A 21,469-nucleotide genomic window follows, 5' to 3' on the forward strand; every position below is an offset into this window, starting at 1 on the left:
AGGCCTTGGTGGATTACCCAGGTTGATTTATGGACAGGTGGCTTCATGGGATGCACAGGCTCTTCCAAAGAAAAAAAAAAAAAGCCAAAGCCAAACCTCCCCGCAAGTCTCCACCAACAAAACCCACCCCACAATTTTTTCTGTCTTTTGATCAGGGTTCCCTCCCCCAGATAAGCAGGATTTCTGAAGCTCCAAACCTACAGCATGGAAAGTGAAGCAATCACAAGGCAAGCTCAGGGTGGCGGCTGAATAATAAATACAATCTAGGCTGCTACAGCAGGCCATGAGAATAAGGGAATGAAAAAACTTACTTAATATAGCATTTACTTACTCATGCAGAACAGTAAAAAAAATGTTTCAGGGGCCCCTAGGTGTTACGCTGCAAACACACCTTGAACTAGGAAGCTGTTGTAACATCCAGATGCTTCGAAAGACGTACAAGCTGCAGTCAGGAGAAAACACCATGCCAGTCGTTTTCAAAAGGGTGTTTCCATAAATTACTTTATTTCTCATTAAATGAGCACAGAGTCATTACCATATTAATAACAGATATGTTTATTATTACATATCCATCAGTGCGGCTTTCAATACCACTTGAAACATGCAAATCGTCCTAAGGACGAATCAGTTTTCCAGTGCTTCTTATTTAATACACAACTGCAAAGCCATTATAAATTATTGAGGAGGTATTTGGTTAAGAAATAAAATAAAATAAAACCATACTGCCCATACCATGAATGTATTCCTGCTACAAAGCAAGAGTCTGACAGCATTCACTGAAATTCCTGAATTACCCAGAGCGTTTTGTGTTACATGCTTTCCTGTTATTTTTCCCTGCATTGCCTACACATGTCTTGGCTTAAACCCAAATCAGTCTTTCTTTGTAAGAGGAATTTTCATTCAAAGATTGTACTTAATTTAGAAAATGCATCTACAATACTTAAACCAATTAAAATTCAGTAAAAACCATGGATATGCAATAGTTTTTTAGACCTTTCCTTTGTTTAGTTTTAGATTTCTACATTTATTGACATGGCAATAATACAATTATCTCAAGGCACTAAAAGGACAATGTAAAACCCAGTAGAAGTGTTCTAGAAATAATTTACAGTTCAAACAGTGCATATATTTCATAATGTTTGTTAACTTAATGTACGTTATCACTTAAAATTGTAAGGCAATACATTACACAGTTACAGAAATGATGTACCCCAAAATATGCTTCCAAACTCGGTAGGTTCTTTTTACTGTTAGTTTCTAATGCCTCTAATAGACCAATAATTCAGTATGGCTTGGCAAAAATGCATAGATTAAAGGCAATTACTTGTTTTCCCCCCTTTACAAACCTGCTGAAATCAGTATTTTGTAAAGCATAATGCAAAATATTTAACACTTTGATCCATTCCATAGTAGGTGGTTAGCAATAAGGCTGTTAAGAACTCTGCAGTGAAGGCACTGAAGTTCAAGTGATAAGGCTTCATTTTTAAGCTAGTTCTGCAGTCTTCAAGAGCACAACTTTGAGTCTTGAAAGCAATTGCAGTCCTTCTCACTGAGATACCTTTCTCCTCTACTCCCATTTTGTATGCTCATCTTGACATAAATAGCCCCTTCACAGGGTGAATAGTCCTTTTCTTTCACTGATGCGAAGAAAGTTGGCTGCATTCATCATGATTGACAGGCTTTTTTAAAAAAAATCCAAAAAGGCAGCACCTTTTTTATATACCTAGCTAAGCTTTATTTGCTTTAACTTGCATTACATAGTAATAATTAATCTAATCTACCTTTAGGCAAACCCGCAATTAAACACCCTCAGCGTGCTTTTGTGCCAAAGCAAGGAGGAGACAATAATAGCAATCTTAACCCTGAAGCCTGTGATAGTTATGTTGAAAGGAACAACAGCCCGTCTGCACTGCTCTGTGTGGTTAAAAAAAGCCCTGTTTCTCAGACTGCATCCCATGATTTCCCAATAAGCACTGTACATGTGGTTAGCTGGAATAAAGAAGAAAAGAGACAATTAATTACAAGTAGCAAAAAATTAGCTTCATAGCACCAGTGCATGTTTGCCAAGAGCTCCAGTAAAGGAAATATTTTACATTAACAAAGTACTCTTTCAATTGACATGGCATAATGCTAAGATCATACCTACACAATCTTCCACAAACTGTTCTTTGTTTCGATCAATATGAAATAAACACAGAGGTCAGACAGATGACAATATTACTGCAGCTTTACAAGTGAACAATTCAGCTAAACAATCATGAGTGTATTCATGGCAAATGCAAGGTGACCCTCTTCCACTTGCAGGACAAGAAAAGGCTCTACAGGGCTAAAAGCACACACACATGCAGTTGCCAGGCTCATATGATGCACAGGAGTTTTGCTTGTTCAGATCTGTTTTTTTTTTTAAGCATGCATTAACTCGATCAGGTGCCAAAGTCCAAATATATGAAAACAAAATGTGCCAACTGTGCTGGTATGATGGTATAAATTAGCACACTGTAAACTACAAAGTGTAATTTCAGGTCTAGAAGCAGTAATGCAAATGCTAGCAAGTTCATCATGAAGTTCTGATTCATATTTCTTAGCAATAAGTTATTAAAACGGGAAATAGAACTTAAGATGAACTTTTATGTGAGGGTCCTTTTAATGGCCTAATACACCTCTCCATGAAGTCAATGAAATGCCGCCTACTGACTGCAAAGAAAGGTGGATCAGACCCAAAATGAAGTATGCTAAAATGTCTCAAAGCATGTGTCAAAGTCTGTATCCATTCAACAAAACAGTTAATGCCTGCTTACATGGTATGCCTCCATCACCAAGATCAAGTTCTGCTATACTGTTTGACAAAAGAACAATTTTCAGGTACTTAGTAAAAGCTAAACATGTATAGCCCATAAAAATCATCACTGCTACTCTTACTCCCACATCTGCAGGGTGCAGTGCACTGAGTTCAGAGAAGCCTTCTCCTGAAAGGAAAAGGGCCCACTGTTCTACACGCTGTCAACTTCCTAACCCAGGGGAGCATCCTCCTACTTAACCTGTCCTCTGTTCTAGCAATCACTGCACTTCTTAGCAGGCTGATTCAATCACTAGCTTAGAAAAGTAAGTTTACTTTTTTTCAGACAGTCAGGAAACTGAATTATGGACCTTCATGGAAGGGTCCAAAAAAAGAGAGAATTTCAAGCACTGACCAAGGATCAGTGGCTGCAATTCTAAGTATCTAAATGTGAAATAGAGGTATGCACAATTGTTACAAAGTGAACTCTATATAGGTAAGGTTTGGCCAGGAGGAGGGAAGAGTCCTGTGTACTCAGTAACAGAGGATGAACTCTAAAATGTACAATCATGACCACATCTTCCAAGTGTTGCTTCAGATTATTCCCATTAATGTAGCTTCAAGATGCATGTAAATGGTGTAGTAAAAGAATTGTTTCCAACCCCACTGGCTGGTTGTTTGGTTTGAGGGTGTTGGGTTGTTTTGTTGGGTTTTACTGTCCAAGAATGTTGCCTCATCAAATGATTTTCAGTTAATTTGAAGTTTTTTCTGTCATGTTGACAAGCATTATTTAAGTGTCACATTTCAATAACTTCATATTTTAATGAATTCTACATTATCAGTCCTGTTTCTTTCCCAGAATTGACAATGGGACAGTGATTCAGTATCAAAACCATTCCACCTAATCCTTAAAGTACCATCGTAACATGCTGCTGCTTTCAGTCTTAGATGGTTGAAGACTCACTGAAAAATCTTACTAATCAGTAACACAGCTCTTTAATCAGTCGTAAGTACTTCTGTTATCTTTATCTGCCTGTTTAAAAGGTCTGCCTTTAATAACTGGTTTCTATAATCCTGAGTATTGTTGAAATAAATGTATTGTATGATACATAAAACAACAGTGTTTTTCTCAATCATAGAACAGGAGTACTTCAACAGTCCTCTTGCAAATAAAGATGATGTTAAACAACAGCTATTAATGAGGCAGATTTTAAAATCTGCAAGTGTCATTTATATCCAAAATATCTGGCTAAAGCCTATGAAGGAGTCTAATATTTTTCAGTACACTTTGGAAAATTGAGGACTGAAAGAAAAGTAAGTTTGGAAACACTGCTAAGCTTTTGGAAGTCGGGAGAAATGAGCGCCTTGTAGACAAGACAATTTAATAAGACTCTGTTGTACAAGTACACATCAGATAAATACATAACAAATATGACTGAACCCCCTGAAATCAGCAATTACCAATTTATCTTTATTTGGTACATACTAAAGATGCTACTATTTAGTAAGTAAACTCTGATTTTACAGTCATTCTTCTTAACCCCAGTTTATCACTGTGCTTTTCCAACCCACTCACCCCTGTTTTCAACTGCTTTTACAGTGAACACTGTAAAGAAAAACTTCCCTCTTCCCAGGAAATCTCCCCACAGATCAAGTGCTTCTGCATTTCACAACTTCGGCTTTGCCAGTGTCAAAAAAATGTCAAATCACGATTCAGTTATGTTCCTACTATTTGAACTATAACTGGCAAACTGAGACTTTGTTCTGGGTTTGTGAACATGGCTTCTCCTCCAAAATACTCCAGCACAGCTACATGTTCTTAGCTGCTGGTCACAGATTTCTTTTTATGTCCTTCTCCTCGTGCTGGTGCACTGGTTATTACTTCTAGCACAATACTGCCCACATCATCACTGTTTTTTTATATTGTCAGCTTTGTATTTGAGGCCTAAATTAATCTTCCTGGATGAGATTATCTTGAGGGCCTTCACTCAGCATGTTAGTACCTCAAAACTACGGTAACTTACATTTCAGTATTAATTATGGGGACAAAAAAATCAGCAACCTTTGTATCTTTCAGATTTTTTTTTTCCTACTCTCCTCTGCAGGAGGATGCTTCATGATACACCCAGTTCATCTTTACATGCAAATGCTTGCTTTCATTGCACTTGATGCAAGGAATGTTTGCCAGATACTTATTTTGGTAGCTCTACCAATCTACGAAGACTCTTTCCCTTCTGAAACATGAAGTGTCCACTTTGTACTGTTGATGCAGTTGTTTATTTTGGGGGAGAGGAACACACATACTGTACGAGGAAGCTAATGCACACTAAAATTCAGCTTCCACTAACCTAGCACTGAAAGTTGTATTTTAAATTTTGCCCTGGTTAATGCACAGAGTCACAAATAGCTTACAAAAACAACTGCTGGGATGGGAGAAAGCAGGGAGTGACTAAGCAGGGAGAAAGAATGGAATTAAGCTGCCTCACACCAAAATAAATGGTGTAACAACAGACTGAGAATCTGTAAGTTTCTCATTTCAACCCCATCCGCAGCTTTCCAGCATATACAAGGTTCTATGAGTCAATCCATAAATGACTACATAGATCATTGCTCATACATCTACCAAGCCTCGCCTTTAAACAGAAAACAATGCAACCCGCTCCTTCACATGCATTCGCAGGCCAGGCACCTTTCCAGAATCAAAGAAATCTACGGTACCTTTCCAGAATCAAAGAACTGATACAGTTACCACCATCTATGAAGATTTGAGCAGAGATTTAGATCAGCAGTTCAACAGTCATAACCCTGGAATTATTTCACAACTTCACATTAAATAGGATTGACAGACATACTTTTAGCAGCTTTTGTAGTTTCTCACCTATTTTTTCCAGAAGTATTTTTAACAACTTTTCGGAATGACTGATTTGCTGAGGATCTTGTAGACATAGTTCTAGGAGAAGCACGAACAAAAGTAGATGGTGGTGTCTTAGGGATCTTCTTTACTAAATGAGTCACCCACTTCTTCTGTTCATCTTGACAGGATGCCAGTAACAGCAAGTCTCTTGCTGAAGTTACATCATAACTCACTGTACGTAAAAGAAGGAAGACAATTCCATCAAAACTAGGACTCATTATCAAAATAAGAATTATGACCTGCCACGTGTGCCACTAGAAAGAACAACAGCACCTTTATACATACTTCTTTTGGATTTGTTTATCCATTTCTACTTTGTTTTCAGCAAACAGCAGGGGAAATTATGTATATAGTTTCCTTCAATATTTGTCACTCTGCATTAATATTCTTGAGTCTAACACTGATATTCAAGAAATGAGCAAACTTACACTAATTGTAGTCTTAATACACTGTAAAGTTGTGTGGGTGCCTTAGGGCGAGTTCCAGAGTAGAAACTTAAAGGCTCCACTTCAGAGAGAGGAAACCTTTACTTCAATCTGTGAAGTGCCTGAAGTACTACTCTTCAAGGGGTTAACACAGCTTGGTGATGTGGCCACTGCATTGTCCCTTATGTGGGCCATGTGTAAGTACAGAGAGAATGGTCTGGGGACCAAGGAGGTGCCCCATACTTGGGCACAAATGTCTGGAAACCCTTATGCTCTCAAGGCCCTCAGCAGAGCCACATCACTCACACCACCAATGGCCTCCCAACAGAGGCTTCCCACAGGTGCCTGCTCATATGCACTGTTAACACCTGTATTTTAATAGCACCTTTCACATCTAAAATTATACAACTAAGGAGTAGAAAAGATTTAAACTCAACTGTTTTTATCTGCCTCCAATAGTTTAGTAGGTTTAGTAAACTATGCAGAGAATAGAGAACTCAAAAACCCATGAGTATGTAAATATACCTTGTATTACTATATACCTTACTCATACCTTTGCATGGTGCAATTAATTCCTCTTTTTTATCCAAGTGGTCTCTGTGGCACTTTACGTGGCATCTTCGACATTCTAGGGCAGCAGGGGGTTTAAAGACATGCCAAAGGGGTTTGGCACAGGCCTCACAGTTGGCTGGGAAGTGGTATAACGTTGGAATAAATTCATGGCCTTTGTGGTTCAGAAAATTTGTCTTCTCTGCCGGCTGTACTGGTTCTACCTCCAGCTCCTTCCTGCATTCCCCCTCATTAGCATAGAGAATCTGAAAGAGAAGACTGCTGTGTTACTGTTGAAGCTCCATGTATTTTTATACACTTCAAAGAAGCTGCCACTTCTTCAAGAGGGGTAAATAGAAATGAGAGTACTCTTCTTTTTACCTGGAATATTTTAGGAATTTCTTCCGTTTCAGCTCTATACACATCTCCTTGAGTTACAGGCCGGACATGGAACAGCTTACTAGATTAAAGAAATATGATTCAGAAAATGCTGAAAGGCTAGCTGTGCTTTTAAAACAGTTATCAAAGTGATTTTTAGTTCTTATAGACCTTGTTTATGTAAGCATTATGACAGACCTCAAGCTGTAATGTGATTTTAAACTAATTCATAAACGATATAGATCTTGTCTTCCCAAGGAAGACCAAAATATTTCGTAGCAGGGAAAGAGGGTTATCTTACAATGGGTTCAAGATCCATCATGGTAAATTTACGTGTGAAAAAGACTTTCAAATTCTTCCTCAGAACACTGGGAAGTCCGATTATTGCTAGAAGAGCTTACTGATAACCCTGTGCGATAACCATATGAAGTCTAGTACTACTCAGTAATTTATTTGTTTTTACTGAATCGTGTTATCAGTTAATAAGTAATCAATGCCAGAGCACCACAAAAAGGCAATCTGGGGCACCAGCTGTTGAAAATGTTATAAAATTTGGAACAAACATCATTTTATACTGGGTCAAGACTAACTCCATCTATCCCAACATCCTGTTTTCAACAGTTGCCATAACAGATATTTATGAAAAGAGAGCAAGAAACAGCTCAAAGAGAAAATAACTTTTCCTGGTTACGAGCAATTGGGAGCTTAAGCACTTCCTGAGTTTGAGATTCTTTCCAGACCACTGTATTTGTTAGTCACCAACAGACCTATGCATGAAGTTCAAAACCTTTTTTCAATTACTACTCTATAAGGTCCCATAAAGTCAATCAGCTGTTCAAACATCGGAGTCATGTATCAGCAATGGACTTCACTGATAACTGACACAGTTCTCCTCATGTATAACCAATGTAAAGGGATCACAATTCATTTATTTTGTCATTCTAGACTGAAACCATCTGGACAAGCTAGAAATGCTTTGGGCTTGATCAACATTGAGCCTTTCTCAGACAGCAAGAAAAAGGTATTGAGGCAAGGGGATGAGACCTGAAATCAGATGAAGCAACTGGAAACACCTGTCCTTACACTGAATCATAACAAGAGATAGGTCCCTCACTGTTTCTGATTCTCCTCTGTCATAACAAGGTTTTCCTCTCTGTAAATTCAGACCAGTGACTACAAAGAGTGCCACACTATTGTACATTTAACTTTTTTCTAACTTTTAGCAACAGCAGGCAAAAAAAAAAAGTAGTATCTTCTGTTAACAGCACCTAAAATACAGTTAAACAGGTGTTTTCCAAATAGTATGGGAAATTACAAATTATTTATGGAATTTTGATTCCAAGCTTCTAGATTTGTTATGAGTTACCTCACATACAATGCACTTTTGCCAATTTGTATCCAAAATTAACAGTAACTTTACTTACTCTATATCTAGTACCATGGATGGATTAGACTGGTCCTTGTCCTTTTCATCATTGTAGAACAGTATCTTTTTACTGCTCACCACAACATACTAGGGAAATAAAGGATAAAACCAAGTTAAAATCGCACTGTGAGTTTTAGAACAGGAATGGACTGCAGGCCCTACTTCCAAGAGAATTCCCAAATGCTGACTATGCCTGCAGCGTCCACCCCCCAACCCCAAAAAGCCCAAGGATGCTGTCTTCAACCTAAAGTACGCAGACATCCTTCCAGAGCTTCTCACAATCGCACAGAATTACAAACATTTGCTCATTTGACAGGAAAAACAAAGCAAGATGCTCAGAAAGTTTGTATGCAATATGCCAGTTGAGATCCAATGCCTCTAACCTAAGCATTTCCCAGTGAGTTCAAGACTGTAGAATTCTCTACTCTCTGCTGCCAAGTTGAACAAATAGCTTATTTTCAGTAACACAATTATAAAGAAGCTGACTCAAAGGACAAATGGGATTTGTAATGGTTCCAAGATGACCACAGGAAAGCATTTCCTCACTCACCTGTTGTAAATTTACACAGTGTTACTACTACAGATTTCACACTGAACTTGAATTTTCTTGTTGGCTTTCTTTTTTCTTCAGTAATGCAGACACACTGAATTACTCTAATTGCTTTGTTTCTTAAATGTGAGCTGTAAAACCATTCACTGTATGTCTACAAAACTTTTCAAGGGAGTTGAGGAATAAAATACCCCCTCCACTTGTACCTGTTTCTTCCAGCCATGCCGCTTTATATTTCCTTTGTTTGGTATTGAAAGCCAGCCTTCAAGTCTTGATTCTGTTTTGATTAAAAAAAAAAAAATCATATTAAATAATGTTATATAATTATGATAACAAAGCAGAACAGCACAAAAGCAAGCTATTACTAGAAAAGAAGATGTACTACATGCAGTAATAGGCAATTACCTATTCAGCAAAGCAGAATAAAAAGCACAGCTAAATAAAATGAAGATATAAGCATTTACTTCATGCTTCATCGCAAGCTAACATATGATGATACAGTTGCTGCAAAATAAAGTGAAGCTGTTTTCCTTGATGCCAAAAGCTAACACTGTATGTAAATACTTTGCAAAGAGCCAAGCTGCAAAGACTTCACTTCAAAAATGTGTTACTGCTTAAAAGGAGGATGATTAAGAGATTTTTCAATATAAACACAATTTAACATTTGGAGAGGCTAGATGAAAATACTCAGCAGGAAGATGCAACAGCTAAAACAAACCAGATCCACATTTTCCAAGGGATAAAAAAAAAAAAAAAAAAGAGAATGCACAAGAGCAAGCAAAGTTGCAAAGTTACACGGGTGTCCCGTTACTCACAGAAGGTAAGCATAGGAGATAAATAAATAAGGAGTGCAGGAAGAATCAACTAGATATAAAGAATAAGAGACAAGTGTTTTACTCAAATTGTCGGTGGACAATTTTCCAAAGAATAATGTAATAACGTATTTTCCTACCATAAAACTACTGAAATAATTTAACAATTATACAAAGAAGCATCAAAAGAAAACTACGGTTCTGCCTACTGCAACTCTGTATTTAAACACTCTCCAGCTAACTGATACTGGGGTTTGAGAGCTCTTTTAAATTAGGAAGCCAGGTAATAGCAGTAAAAAGCTGTTGTGATTCCATGAATCTGAAATTACACAGTAAAGAGTCTCACACTTTTGTAAATGTGAGAACACAGTAATTAATTTTTCACTCCGTAATTATAAAATTTCACAATTGAGAAAAAACCTCGTACAGTTTTAAATGTGTGATTCTGTGGATGCACCTGTACGATAAGCTGAACTGGCAACACTGAAAATTTCAAAAACATTAAGTTACAATCTCCCAAAACATCTTCCACAAATATGTATGTAAGAAGGAACTATTGATTCCTTTTATTCTTCAGAGATAACTCCAAGCAAGCTCTGAAAATAACATCCAAATACATATTTAAGATATTGTCCATACAATTTGTTTTGTAAAATAATGAGACTAGCAGCCTGGCCTTGTATAAGGCATTAAAATTAGGCATTAGCCTGACAGGATACAATATTTAGAAGTGGACTATGCTTAGAAAACATAGAATCATTTCCTAACATTTCTCCACAGAAAGTAACTTCAAATTTTTTGGGGATTGCTGAATTACTGAAATTCTTATTGGAAGAAAGGCATCTTAGCAGAACTCATTCCAGTAAGAAGATTTCTTACAAAAATGAAGGAAATTTGTTTCCCTGCCTCTCATATCTGCACAAGAACAGTGGGGAGTGGGAGTTTTATCCCCCCACGCCCTTCCCCAGTTCTTGATATTCAGTAGCTTTGGAAAAGGCAACCTGTTTCCTTCACAGCATCACAAACGATGCTTACCCTTATTTTGAATATTTTGAATAGCTTTTACGTCAAGAGAAGATTCTTCAATTTTTAGAAATTTTAGAAATATCCTAAAACTCAAGTGCTTCATTGTAAAAGAACTGATTAATTGCTAATAAAGAACATCTGCTAATAAAGAACTGATTAATTGTTAATTAAAAAATGCTATGCAGTTCTAATAAAGAACATAGCATGGACAACTGCAGTTCAAAAGGAATACAGACAGAATGGATGATGGTGATTTGAAAGGAGTAAGTACACATATGTCCAAACTGTGGTATATGAAAATCTGGAAAGATCCAATAATGGCAAACTTTAAAAGATGCACCAGGTACTATGTTGCTTATAGAGTCAGCATGGGTTTTTCTTAGTTCACTTCTATTTCATCACATTCTGATAGAAATTTCAAAGGAAGTAGAAAGTTGGTGAGCCATTACACATGAATTGGTTGACATTCTTTTCTGCCTACTACAAATCTATTTTTGTAAGCAAATTTTATTTGCATGACAGATGATTTCTTAGCTGTGAATAACATTCTGCAGTTGAAAATAACAATTTATGAATGTATCAAAGCTAACATCCGTCTGGAACCGAATGTACTTTTGAAAGGGTAGATAAGTCCTTCCCTTCCAGCCTCATCACAAAGGTTTGTCTCAAGTAATATTTATACTGCATTTTAATTTCCCTTGACAAGAGTTAGCTAGCAAAACTACAAATGCTCATCTGGCCATTTCACAAATATTTGAACCAGAAGAATAATATTTATGAGAGTTCTGATTAAGTAATTAAGAAAATATGGGCTATCTAGACTATTAAAAATATTCTTCTATTCTTGTCTTTAAAAGTAGGCTCAAAACTATTGCCTGACAACATCCCTGTATTTTGGAAAGAATCCCAGAATAGATAGTTCATATTTTCCCAATCCAGCAAATCCAAGATAGGCCTCAAAAATATCTGATAGCTAGCTGGACCTGAAAAGAATATGAAGAAAGGATTCCGTAAAGGCTACAGATCTTAGAATTATCTATAAATATATATAAAAATGTGGATTTGCATTCTAAATATCTTCATGGCTAGTATTCGTATTGCCAGAATTCACTGTGATTCAGTATGATAAATTTGACTTCTAACAGTCTAAGTCTTCAATAGAACAGTCTAAGTCTTCAATAGAATCACAAGAGAATCACAAGAGACAACCATGACTATAATGATTTATGAGATTTTTCATTGTTTTGGAGTTAAGTAACACAAGCGCTTTCATGAGCAGTAAAGTACCTTTTTCCAGTGTTCAAGAATTCCTATGCCTCAGATTCTTCCATGGTAACCACATAACTAGAGATACTACCTTGCTAATTCTTTCCAGTTTACCCTTTCGAATTGGATTCTTTCCTTCCTCAGGCTGTCATACTATAATTTCATGTGGATCTCACCAAGGACTGCTGGCTGGATCTTGCTTTGAAGTTTATTCAGGTGATAGCTACTTGCAGGTGTTTCAGAAAGTCCTATGTTTCATATTCCAAAAAAACCGAACAAACCAACTATGGGCATAAATGGTCCATATTTATTATTCAATCCTATTTTTGTGTAAAATATGATTTATAACCTATGCTGTAAAATATTATGCACTGCAGTTAAACCTGCAAAACAGCTCAACTGCTTAAATTATCTTGCCAGTCCGATGAAAAGAATTAATTTACAAGTGCCTCATAACAACTAGGACAAAATCCTTTAAGTTCCTGATTAGGGTTTGTCTTGACAGAGAAGAATTCTGTTTACAATCATGTAAGCATTCAGATTTCCTAAGTCCAGCCAGGAGGAAGATGCATTTCAAAGGCATCAATAAAAAGCAAGTATTTCAGCTGTTTCAGCAAGGACTCTATTAACATTGGAGACATTAACTGAGACATGAGCTGCTATCTGAATCGATTATCAGGAGTGTGAGTTACAAAAAAATGCCTGGAACTGAATACAAGGAAAACCTTTGTCCACGTCACAATCCTTCCCATCTGGAGAAGCAAATGCCTGAGAATAGTCTGTATTGTCTAAATGAGCCAGTCAGTACCTTGTGAGTACCTAAGTGGCCCTGGGAGCCACCAGAACTTGAGAGGGTATTTATGTAGTTCAGTTCCAGGCAGAAACCACCCCCAAGTGAGATGCAGCTGTAAGGTGTGTTACTGTGTGATTTCTCTGTATCTACCACCAAATACCTACCACAGAAAAAAATTACCTCTTAAACAAGATGCTTTCCAAAGTGCTCTGAAAGAATGTCTATGCTCAGACCACAAAACTGATGGGAACTTAGCACACAGCTGAAGACAAACAACTTCATAGAACTGAACTGCAGCAAATGAACTGCTGTGGCATACCACCTTTCTTTTTGAAGACTAATTACTTGGTTTGCAGAAAAATAACTATGTGCTGGATAATCTTCTCTTTCATGGGATACTTCTACTTTGAAGATTCGCTTTTTTTTTTTGTCCTCACAATACTAGTGCAATCCTTCTCTACCCTCTACTTGGCTCTTTAGCAAATATGTGAAAACTGACTATATATGCACCAATGTCACTTAATCTCTTTTAATTTAAAAACCAGCATCATGTAAGGACATGACCTAAATCTAGACAAGTCTTAATAACACGTATTAGAGGTCCTAACTATATGACACAGTACCACCATCAGCACAACTGCAGTAAAAAGCTGAGGCATGTGTGGACAAAAGAGCAAGAAAGAAGACCAGGGAAATGAAAGCCTATTAAAAAAGAAATAGAGAGGTCACGAGTATAGAAGATGAAGACCACAAGAACTTCCAGTAACTGTGATGTTCTAATTAACAATGGAGAAGATACTGCACATACCAAAACTTCTGCCCCCAAAATTGAAGTGGCAAGTAGTAGTCATAGTCAGAAGCCATACACATCTCCAAAAGGTGAAACTAATGGACTGTAATGAGGCAGACAAAAAGCTTGTTCCTACAGCCCTCCTAAGATCTTGGGAAACAACAAGATCACACTGACATACTAATGCCCCTAAGAAGAAAATGGAGAATCTGACTGAATTCCTGTTTTTCTTGATGAAATTCTGACTGGAGCTTTCAGTTTTCCTTCTCTGTCTTCCTCAAATCTTGCCTGTGGAGGCATTGTGTGTTTTCAGTGTAATATACAACAGCCATCAAGCTGAAAATGGCTGATAAGCAAAGTTCAAAACTATCCTCTTATGTAGAACAAATCTAGTCTGTTTTCTTGTAGAAAAAAACTGAGCTTTCAATTTACAGGTCTGAAATTTTCAATAAAAAAACATGAATTACAGCGTTCCTCATTTAGAGACACTATCAAATCATTACGCTTGATTCCCAAAACTAATTTGAGCACAGAAAAAACACTAAGTAAAACCCCTCTGATTTCTTTTTTTACTCCAGATAAACGGAATGCACTGCTAATTAGCATCTACGAGAAACTCCTGAGAAATACTGACAGTTCAGAAATATCAGAGGGAGTTTCCTAGCAGGTGACAGCTAAGAATAAAAATGTTCCTTCACCAATTTAGCAATTCCAAGAGTTCCCAATACTGAGTTTTGATGGAAGTCTGGTCCAGAAGACATTTTCAAAAGAAGTAAAACAGACATTTACTTTACAAGATGGCAACTGCCTGAGTGTTTTACAGATCAAAATTCAGAGAGCAAAACACTTCTTGGACAGAATGGAAGCTGTGAAAAGACTGTATCACCACCCAAATGAAAATCTATTCTAGAATAGATTTCACTCAATTATGAACTAAAAATCTAAAATGATACTAAGGGGAAGACAAGACATGAAAATAGATACAGAAAGGAATAACTACATAAAAACATACACTAAGTCTGCTAACCTACCTGAAATTTCAATCACTCTAAGACCCCTGGAAAAACTCTAGAATGGGGCAATCTGAGCAGCATGAAGTGCATTAACAGGAAAACAGACAACTAAAACGATCCTATTTACTTTTATCTGATTACTTGTCCACTGAAGTCTTAAAATACCCAAAATAGTATTCTATTTTTGTATGCTGAATTATAAAATTACTTGACTTTGCAAAAATATAAACCTAGCTCCAACATCTGGAAATTGTTAAGCACAGCTTATTACCACTGAACATTTTTTTCTGTATCTAGGAGATACAGAAGTGGATCATGTGAAAGTACTAACTGATAGCACTTTTCGAACACTGGGGAGGAAGAGATCACTGATTAGCGTAACAGTGGGTCTCAAAATGTAATGCCTGGAACTGACACAACATGGAAATGGCAAACTACATTATTATTTGTTCTTGCTTTAATTTCCTAAATCAGAACTCCATACAATCATAACAGCATTATGAAAATTCCTTGATTATTTTTCACATTGGAGATTATTGCCACTTGTCACAATGGTGCTACATGACTGTAAGAACAGACAAGATCAAGGCAATTTTGCATTCAAAATACAAAATATAGTCAATGTTGTGGAAGTGCTGGCCCTGCATTCTGCTCACTGGACACTGCACACTGTATTCACTACATGCATACAGCAACAGATGTAAAGATATTCCTTCCATGAAAGTGGATAAGAATTATGGTAATGTCAAGCTATACCGTGGGAAGTGTAATGTGGAAAGAAATTCAGACTTAAATATAAGCAGCTAAGCTGCGAAATATAAAAAATAAGGAAGTGGATAGGTGATACTGGAAAAGAATGACAAAAGATTTTAAAAGGCAGCAACTTGTTGGAAACGGTACCTTCTGAAACTATGTGTTTGCACAAAATCAAGTAGTTCAAATATGCTTTTCTCTTACCTGAAAGATTTCCATCTGTTTCATCTGGCTGGAGACTAGCAACACTGGTAGAATCCATTCCTTGCTGGAGGTCCAAGATTTTCCTTCGTAGTTGTTCTATGTCACTCTCTTTACTATCTAGCTGCATCTGGAGCTCATTCCTGTATGTAGATTCTTCTGCTAGTTGCTGTATGTATACACATATGCATAGTTACTGTGATTTCAAAAATATAACAGCAAAGTATTCTGAAAACAAAACTTACTACCTTTTTTTTTAATATCTCTAGATACTTTTGATAGCATTAACATAAATTATTATAGTATAATTTTTTGTTCAGCCTTGGAAAAAGGTTAAATATCAAAGATCCAGCAACACATTCAAGTAACACACAGTCTGATTAACTCTTAAATTACCATTTGTTTTGCAAAAGAGATCAACCTGCAATGACATAAACTGCAAGAGTAGTATCAAAAACTATATATATATATATTTTATTTTTTTTTTTTAGTTTTCATAATGTATAACTTTTTCATAATGTGTAACTTTTTATAACTCCTACAGTTAAGAATTTAGGAAGAGGAAATGAATGAGAACAAGCACAGCTGCACATTTGTTAAGGTCTCTGCCTCACTAGAATTCTGCAGCCTAGAACACCTGGAACAGAAGTTGCTATTTTTTTTTAAGCAGACTAGGAGCTGTACATTTTTCCTGTGGAGAGAATTCCACAACGTGACAAAAATATTAAGATGATCTTACCGCTTGCATTTCATTGACTTCCTTTTGGTATTTCACTACCATCTGATTGAATTTCTCTTTTTCTTGATTAAGTTCTAACTGAAGCTTTCGGTTTTCCTTCTCTTTCTTCCTCAAATCTTGCATGTTCGCTTTCTTTCTGTCTATTTTAAAATCTTTCCGGTTCATTATCTCAGCCAGTTTGTTGACAGCCTGTTAAGAAACAGGAAAACCAGTAAGAAAAATGCTAGATGCAAGCATGTTTCATACAGAGCTTCTAAGTTCTTCTAGTTATAGAATTCAATCAAAAAACAAATCTTCACCAACATAAACGACCCTTACTTATGATAGTAAGTCATAAAAATGAAAAGTACACAACATCAAATTATTCTTTCAACTGTATCGATCAAGAATGTATATAGTACACCATGGTTAATATACACTTAATCTCAAAGGAACTAAGGGTTAATTATACAAAAAAAACCCCAATACATTGAAAATCTGATCTGCAAAATAATTGTTATTAAATTGCATTAAAAGTTATACCTGTGTCTTCAGAGTTCTTTCAGTGTTAATGCTCTTCTCATAATGCATTCTAATGTTATTGATTTCCTCTTCTTTTTTTATTTTGTATTCTGTTAAAATAATATTCAACTTTGAGGTATTTTAGACCAAAGTATGTATTTCTAAGCTTAATAATTTCTACAATTTCATCTATTTTTTTCCTCCGCCATTTTCCTGTTTTATCACTTCATGTGTAAAATACAAATAAAATAGCAATAAAGGTTACCAGTTTAATGCTACTATAATGATGGAAAATGACCAGAGGGATATATATATCAGGAAGGCAACAAGATGAAATGCTAAAGACAACATACATATTTTTCAAGATTAAAACAATGACTATGATTTTATCAAGCCCCAAATAATAGGGAAGATAAGCAGCAATGTCTTCTCCCATTTCCCATTTTGCCACATATGCTTCATAACAGATGAATTCAAACTTCAAATATGACCTACCTTCTTCCTGTTTCTTAATTTTTTCACTGATCTCTGAATTTTCCTTTGTTATTAAATCAACATCTTTGGTTAATGTGTTATTAGTTTCTTCCAGCTAAATGAAAACAGACACATTTTAAAATACAGAATTCTTGCCATCAATTCTAAAAATATTTATAATACTATTAAATACCTTTAAAACTCTGACAGCCATTTGCTTGGAACACCTTCCTCAGATCATATATATAAAAAAAATCTGCTTACCTTTCAAACTTGAATTAAAAAAAAAAAAAAAAGGTAGTTCTAAGCTGTCTTTATTTACCAGAAGGCTCAAAATACACCTGTCCCAGAAAGAATTCTTTTTCTTTTTGATTACCTTTGCAGAGCTGACAACAGTGCACTACGGAACTGAAAACCCAACTGTGATAAAATTAGATTGTTTGTTACTGAATGTGGAAATTTCCCATGAATTTCTGGTACTTTGGAAGAAGTAGTACCTAGAAGCCTGATCCCCTGAATACAGACAGAAAAGCAACTGACAGATGATACAACTCTAGCATTCAAGGCTAAAGTAGATATATGGCATCTGTTGCTAAATAATTGCCATGTATCATGAAAAATAGGTATAAATTAGCATAGTAAAAGAACTAAATTTGGAGGACGTCAGAGCATACACAGGCAAATATGTACACAGGTTTACAAAATAAAGACCAGAAAGGAAAACCATTACACTCAGTATGTTAGCTGCTACAGCCAGAATCACCCTGTCAGCCACTTAAATACATATTAAAAACCAGACATAACTGCATTCCCAAAAAAAAGGTTTTGCTTGAAGCCTATAAAAATTGTGTCTGACAAAATTATTACAATATCTGAAACCAAAAATCATATTGCCAAGAAGGTATTCCAGTCTTCTAAATGATTCTTAAGGAATGGTGGCAATCCAGAGATTTCAAGCTTATCAAAGAAATGTGTAACAAACACAACTTCTACTATCTGCACACAGAGATAATATCTATAGTAGTGCTAATAGAAAACTTAAACCAACTGATGCAAGATCAGTTACATCTAGAGTTTACTGAAGTTTTTTAAAGAATCACAGGTGTGTAAAAAATCTCCACAGCTGATGCTAAATGGGAAAAAACAGTAAAAATAACATAACTATGTTATTTAAATGTCTTTAACTAAAGAGTTTCATCAGTCTTGTACTAATACACAAGAGCTACACTATGAAGTATCTTCATTAAACAGAGCTTGGGGCTTGGTGGGATTTAGAGTTTTGTTTTGTTTTTTTTTGGGGGGGGGGTGTTGGGTTGTTTTTCTTTGCTCCCCCCTTTTTTTTAAATAGATTACAAGTAAGAAACTCAAGACTTAAGTTATTTTACAGTAAGAGTCTCTACAGCTCCACAAATTTACAAGATTGAAATAATACATTGGGCAATGACAAGAAGTAACCACAAAAGGCTTAATAACTGAAACAAAGACATTCAGTTGATTTTCATTCTGGCTTCACCTCAGATGTCATCAAGTCTACATTTCTTTGGGAGTTCAGATGATGGGATTGATACGTTGAAGGTTCCAAACGAGTCCAAAACTGTGGTCCTTATCACTTATGATGACAGGACTTCATAAATTAAAATAGAAGCGATTTTCTGTTTTCAGCTGGAAGATATATATTGATACTAATTACAGTGGAATAATTTACCCTTCTGATGATGCTGTCCTTGTCAGTCATTTCTTGCCTGTGTCTTGATGCTGCTTTTTTGCTTTCCTGACTTAGTTCAAAATACTGTTCTTCAAGAAGTGCTCGTGCTAATCGTTCCGACTCAGCTTTGGTTTCAGCTAAATCCAAATGGGTAGCGAGCGTTTCTCTGTAAAAAGAACACAAACATTCTGTTCTACACAGAACATTCAATATTTTCAGGAAGACTAACAAACCCAAATTATAGCACTCCACCAACTGTCACTATCTTACTTTCTTAAGAAAAACAAGATTTGCAAAAACACACTCTCTACTCCTGTATTTTTTGATGGTCCACAGAAGCTACAGCAGCAAGCTTACTGTAATTCAATTAAAATCCAATCCTTCATGAAACACCAACCCTTAGGAAAGCAGGAGCGACAAATTCTCCTGCCTTTGAGGAATAAAAATAATTAAATTGCATGTAACATGTGGTCCATCAAAAGATACTTAAACCTATCAATATTAGCTGCTACTTCAGACAAGATTACTGCTCATGAAGATGTATGCTCCACACCATTTTAACAATAATGAAAATTGCAGTTTCTGAAAATATACAGTGGTTCTCTAGGCAACCTTTTGCAGAAAGTCTTGCAAATTCCATCTACAGCTTGAGAGGCAGGGGCATTAATTTACGTCCAGAATTTCTTCAATATATACACATCTGATCAGGTCAGCATACAAGCTGAACTTTGTTGCTCATGCTTCAAGTACAGGCAGAGCTCCTTATATGCGTCTCCAAAGAAACCCAGACAAAGCAGTGACCAAACTAGCACACAGGAGTCAGATGCACCCAACAACAGGTGACACAGCCCACAGCATGCAGAGACAGAAGTGGCAATCCATGACTGCATTAGGGGCTCATGACAGATGCCCTTCCTGCACTGAAAAATAAAAAGTTACAGTGAAATACGTATTGGAGTCCACTGATTTGATACACCTGTAGCAGATATGGGCCTCTACTACAAAAAGGTAACTGCTCAAGTATACCTTTGTCACAATTCCCAGGGGAAAAAAGGAATCTATAAAAATAAGAAAAAAAAGAGAAAAAATCCAAAAAACCAAGGGAAACACCACCCCCCCCAAAAGCAAACAAACAAAGGCCCCAAAAAAACCCCAAAACCATACCACCCTCCCACCTCCTGCCCTTTTTTCTTTTAAAGTTGAATCCTACTCCTGGAACAACTTTGCATAGACAGGTGTTTTCCTCCTATATAATTTCTTTCTCCCTTCCTTTATGCATCGAAATGCATCACAAACACTGTACAGAACATCCTGCTGATGCTCAAGTAGAACAATTGACACAAACTTCAGAAGAGAAACTCATTTCATTCATAAGACTACAGTCTCCTTCAGAATCAATATATATTAGATTAATAAATTGAAAAACCAAGCTTAAATTTTTTGCATTATTTGCTGACTTAGAAAATGGTACATCGGAATTAATCATTGTTGGATTAACTGTTTTTGTTGTAATCGGAAGTGTACTAAACCTAGAATTCAAAGTACTTTCATTACCTTTTCCTCAAATTATTTGCTATAGAAATATAGTAATTACTAAGATAACACAATCAAATAAAAAAGTTGTTACACAAGCAAGATGATTAACATGAATTGAAATGTTTTTTCAAATTTCTGCATCTTCCTAAATTCTCAGACATCATCATTCCCTTTCCAGATATTACATATGGAGTCCAAAGCAAATATGACTAACCATATTTGGCTTTGTAAGTCAGCATAGACAAAATTCAATGTATTTGCCATTTTACAAGGTATTATGGAACCCTTTTAAAGACCTGACTTTTTCTGAAGGAATGAAACTTAAAAGCTGATTCAAAATCTTCGTGAGACCACACTACAGGAAAAAACTTATGTGCACTTGAGAAACACAATGGGCATACTTTTCATTTTGCAATTCCTGCATTTTTCTTTGAGTTTCTTTATTCTTTTCATCAATTTCCTCTTTCAGTTCCTTAACCTGAGTTTTGTAAAGTGTCTGAAAAAAAAAAGCATAAAGAATCATTAGTCAAACTGCATATTACATTCTTCATTGTTTTGGTACTGGATTCATTTGCATTTGCCAAACCCCAACACAGGCCAGTACTGTCTTCAGTGAAATTTCGTCCTTTCTGCCTGTCCAAGATGCTCCTTTTCAGTTCCCCTTGTGCAGGGTGCTGAGGTGACCAGGTTAGTTTTCAATTTTCTAGTCTGGTTTTCTACATAGTTGTACAAGAAAACCAGATGACAAAAGGGAAGCAATGCACTAGGACTCAGCTGAGCACATCTCTTGGAGACAATAGGACAAAACTGCATCCTCTTGTATCATTGTCTCAAAATGTCAG

The 21,469-nt window shown here is 36.2% G+C and overlaps 1 protein-coding gene across 4 annotated transcripts in view; it reads right to left on the reverse strand.

Moving 5' to 3' along the window:
- Positions 1–485: 485 nt before the first annotated feature.
- ROCK1 (Rho associated coiled-coil containing protein kinase 1) overlaps positions 486–21,469 on the reverse strand; it is an 81,287-nt gene continuing 60,303 nt past the window's right edge. For 3 of the 4 annotated variants that reach the window (XM_061360456.1, XM_061360457.1, XM_061360458.1), the window contains 12 exons: positions 21,029–21,123; positions 19,092–19,257; positions 17,408–17,501; positions 16,934–17,022; positions 16,412–16,600; positions 15,676–15,841; positions 9,225–9,295; positions 8,467–8,555; positions 7,046–7,124; positions 6,669–6,930; positions 5,655–5,862; positions 486–1,989 (listed from right to left, as the gene is read on the reverse strand). In XM_061360456.1, the coding sequence (XP_061216440.1) occupies positions 1,986–1,989; positions 5,655–5,862; positions 6,669–6,930; positions 7,046–7,124; positions 8,467–8,555; positions 9,225–9,295; positions 15,676–15,841; positions 16,412–16,600; positions 16,934–17,022; positions 17,408–17,501; positions 19,092–19,257; positions 21,029–21,123 (1,512 nt within the window). In that variant the 3' untranslated portion in view covers positions 486–1,985. Of the gene's footprint in view, positions 1,990–5,654; positions 5,863–6,668; positions 6,931–7,045; positions 7,125–8,466; positions 8,556–9,224; positions 9,296–9,833; positions 9,883–15,675; positions 15,842–16,411; positions 16,601–16,933; positions 17,023–17,407; positions 17,502–19,091; positions 19,258–21,028; positions 21,124–21,469 lie in introns of those variants that run through there. The other variant, XR_009726539.1, reaches the window with a different exon arrangement.

Source organism: Neopsephotus bourkii, unplaced genomic scaffold (genome assembly GCF_033783945.1).
Source record: "Neopsephotus bourkii isolate Nb327-2 ecotype Australia unplaced genomic scaffold, CSIRO-AGI_Nbou_v1 NB_1027, whole genome shotgun sequence".
Lineage (NCBI taxonomy): Eukaryota > Metazoa > Chordata > Aves > Psittaciformes > Psittacidae > Neopsephotus > Neopsephotus bourkii.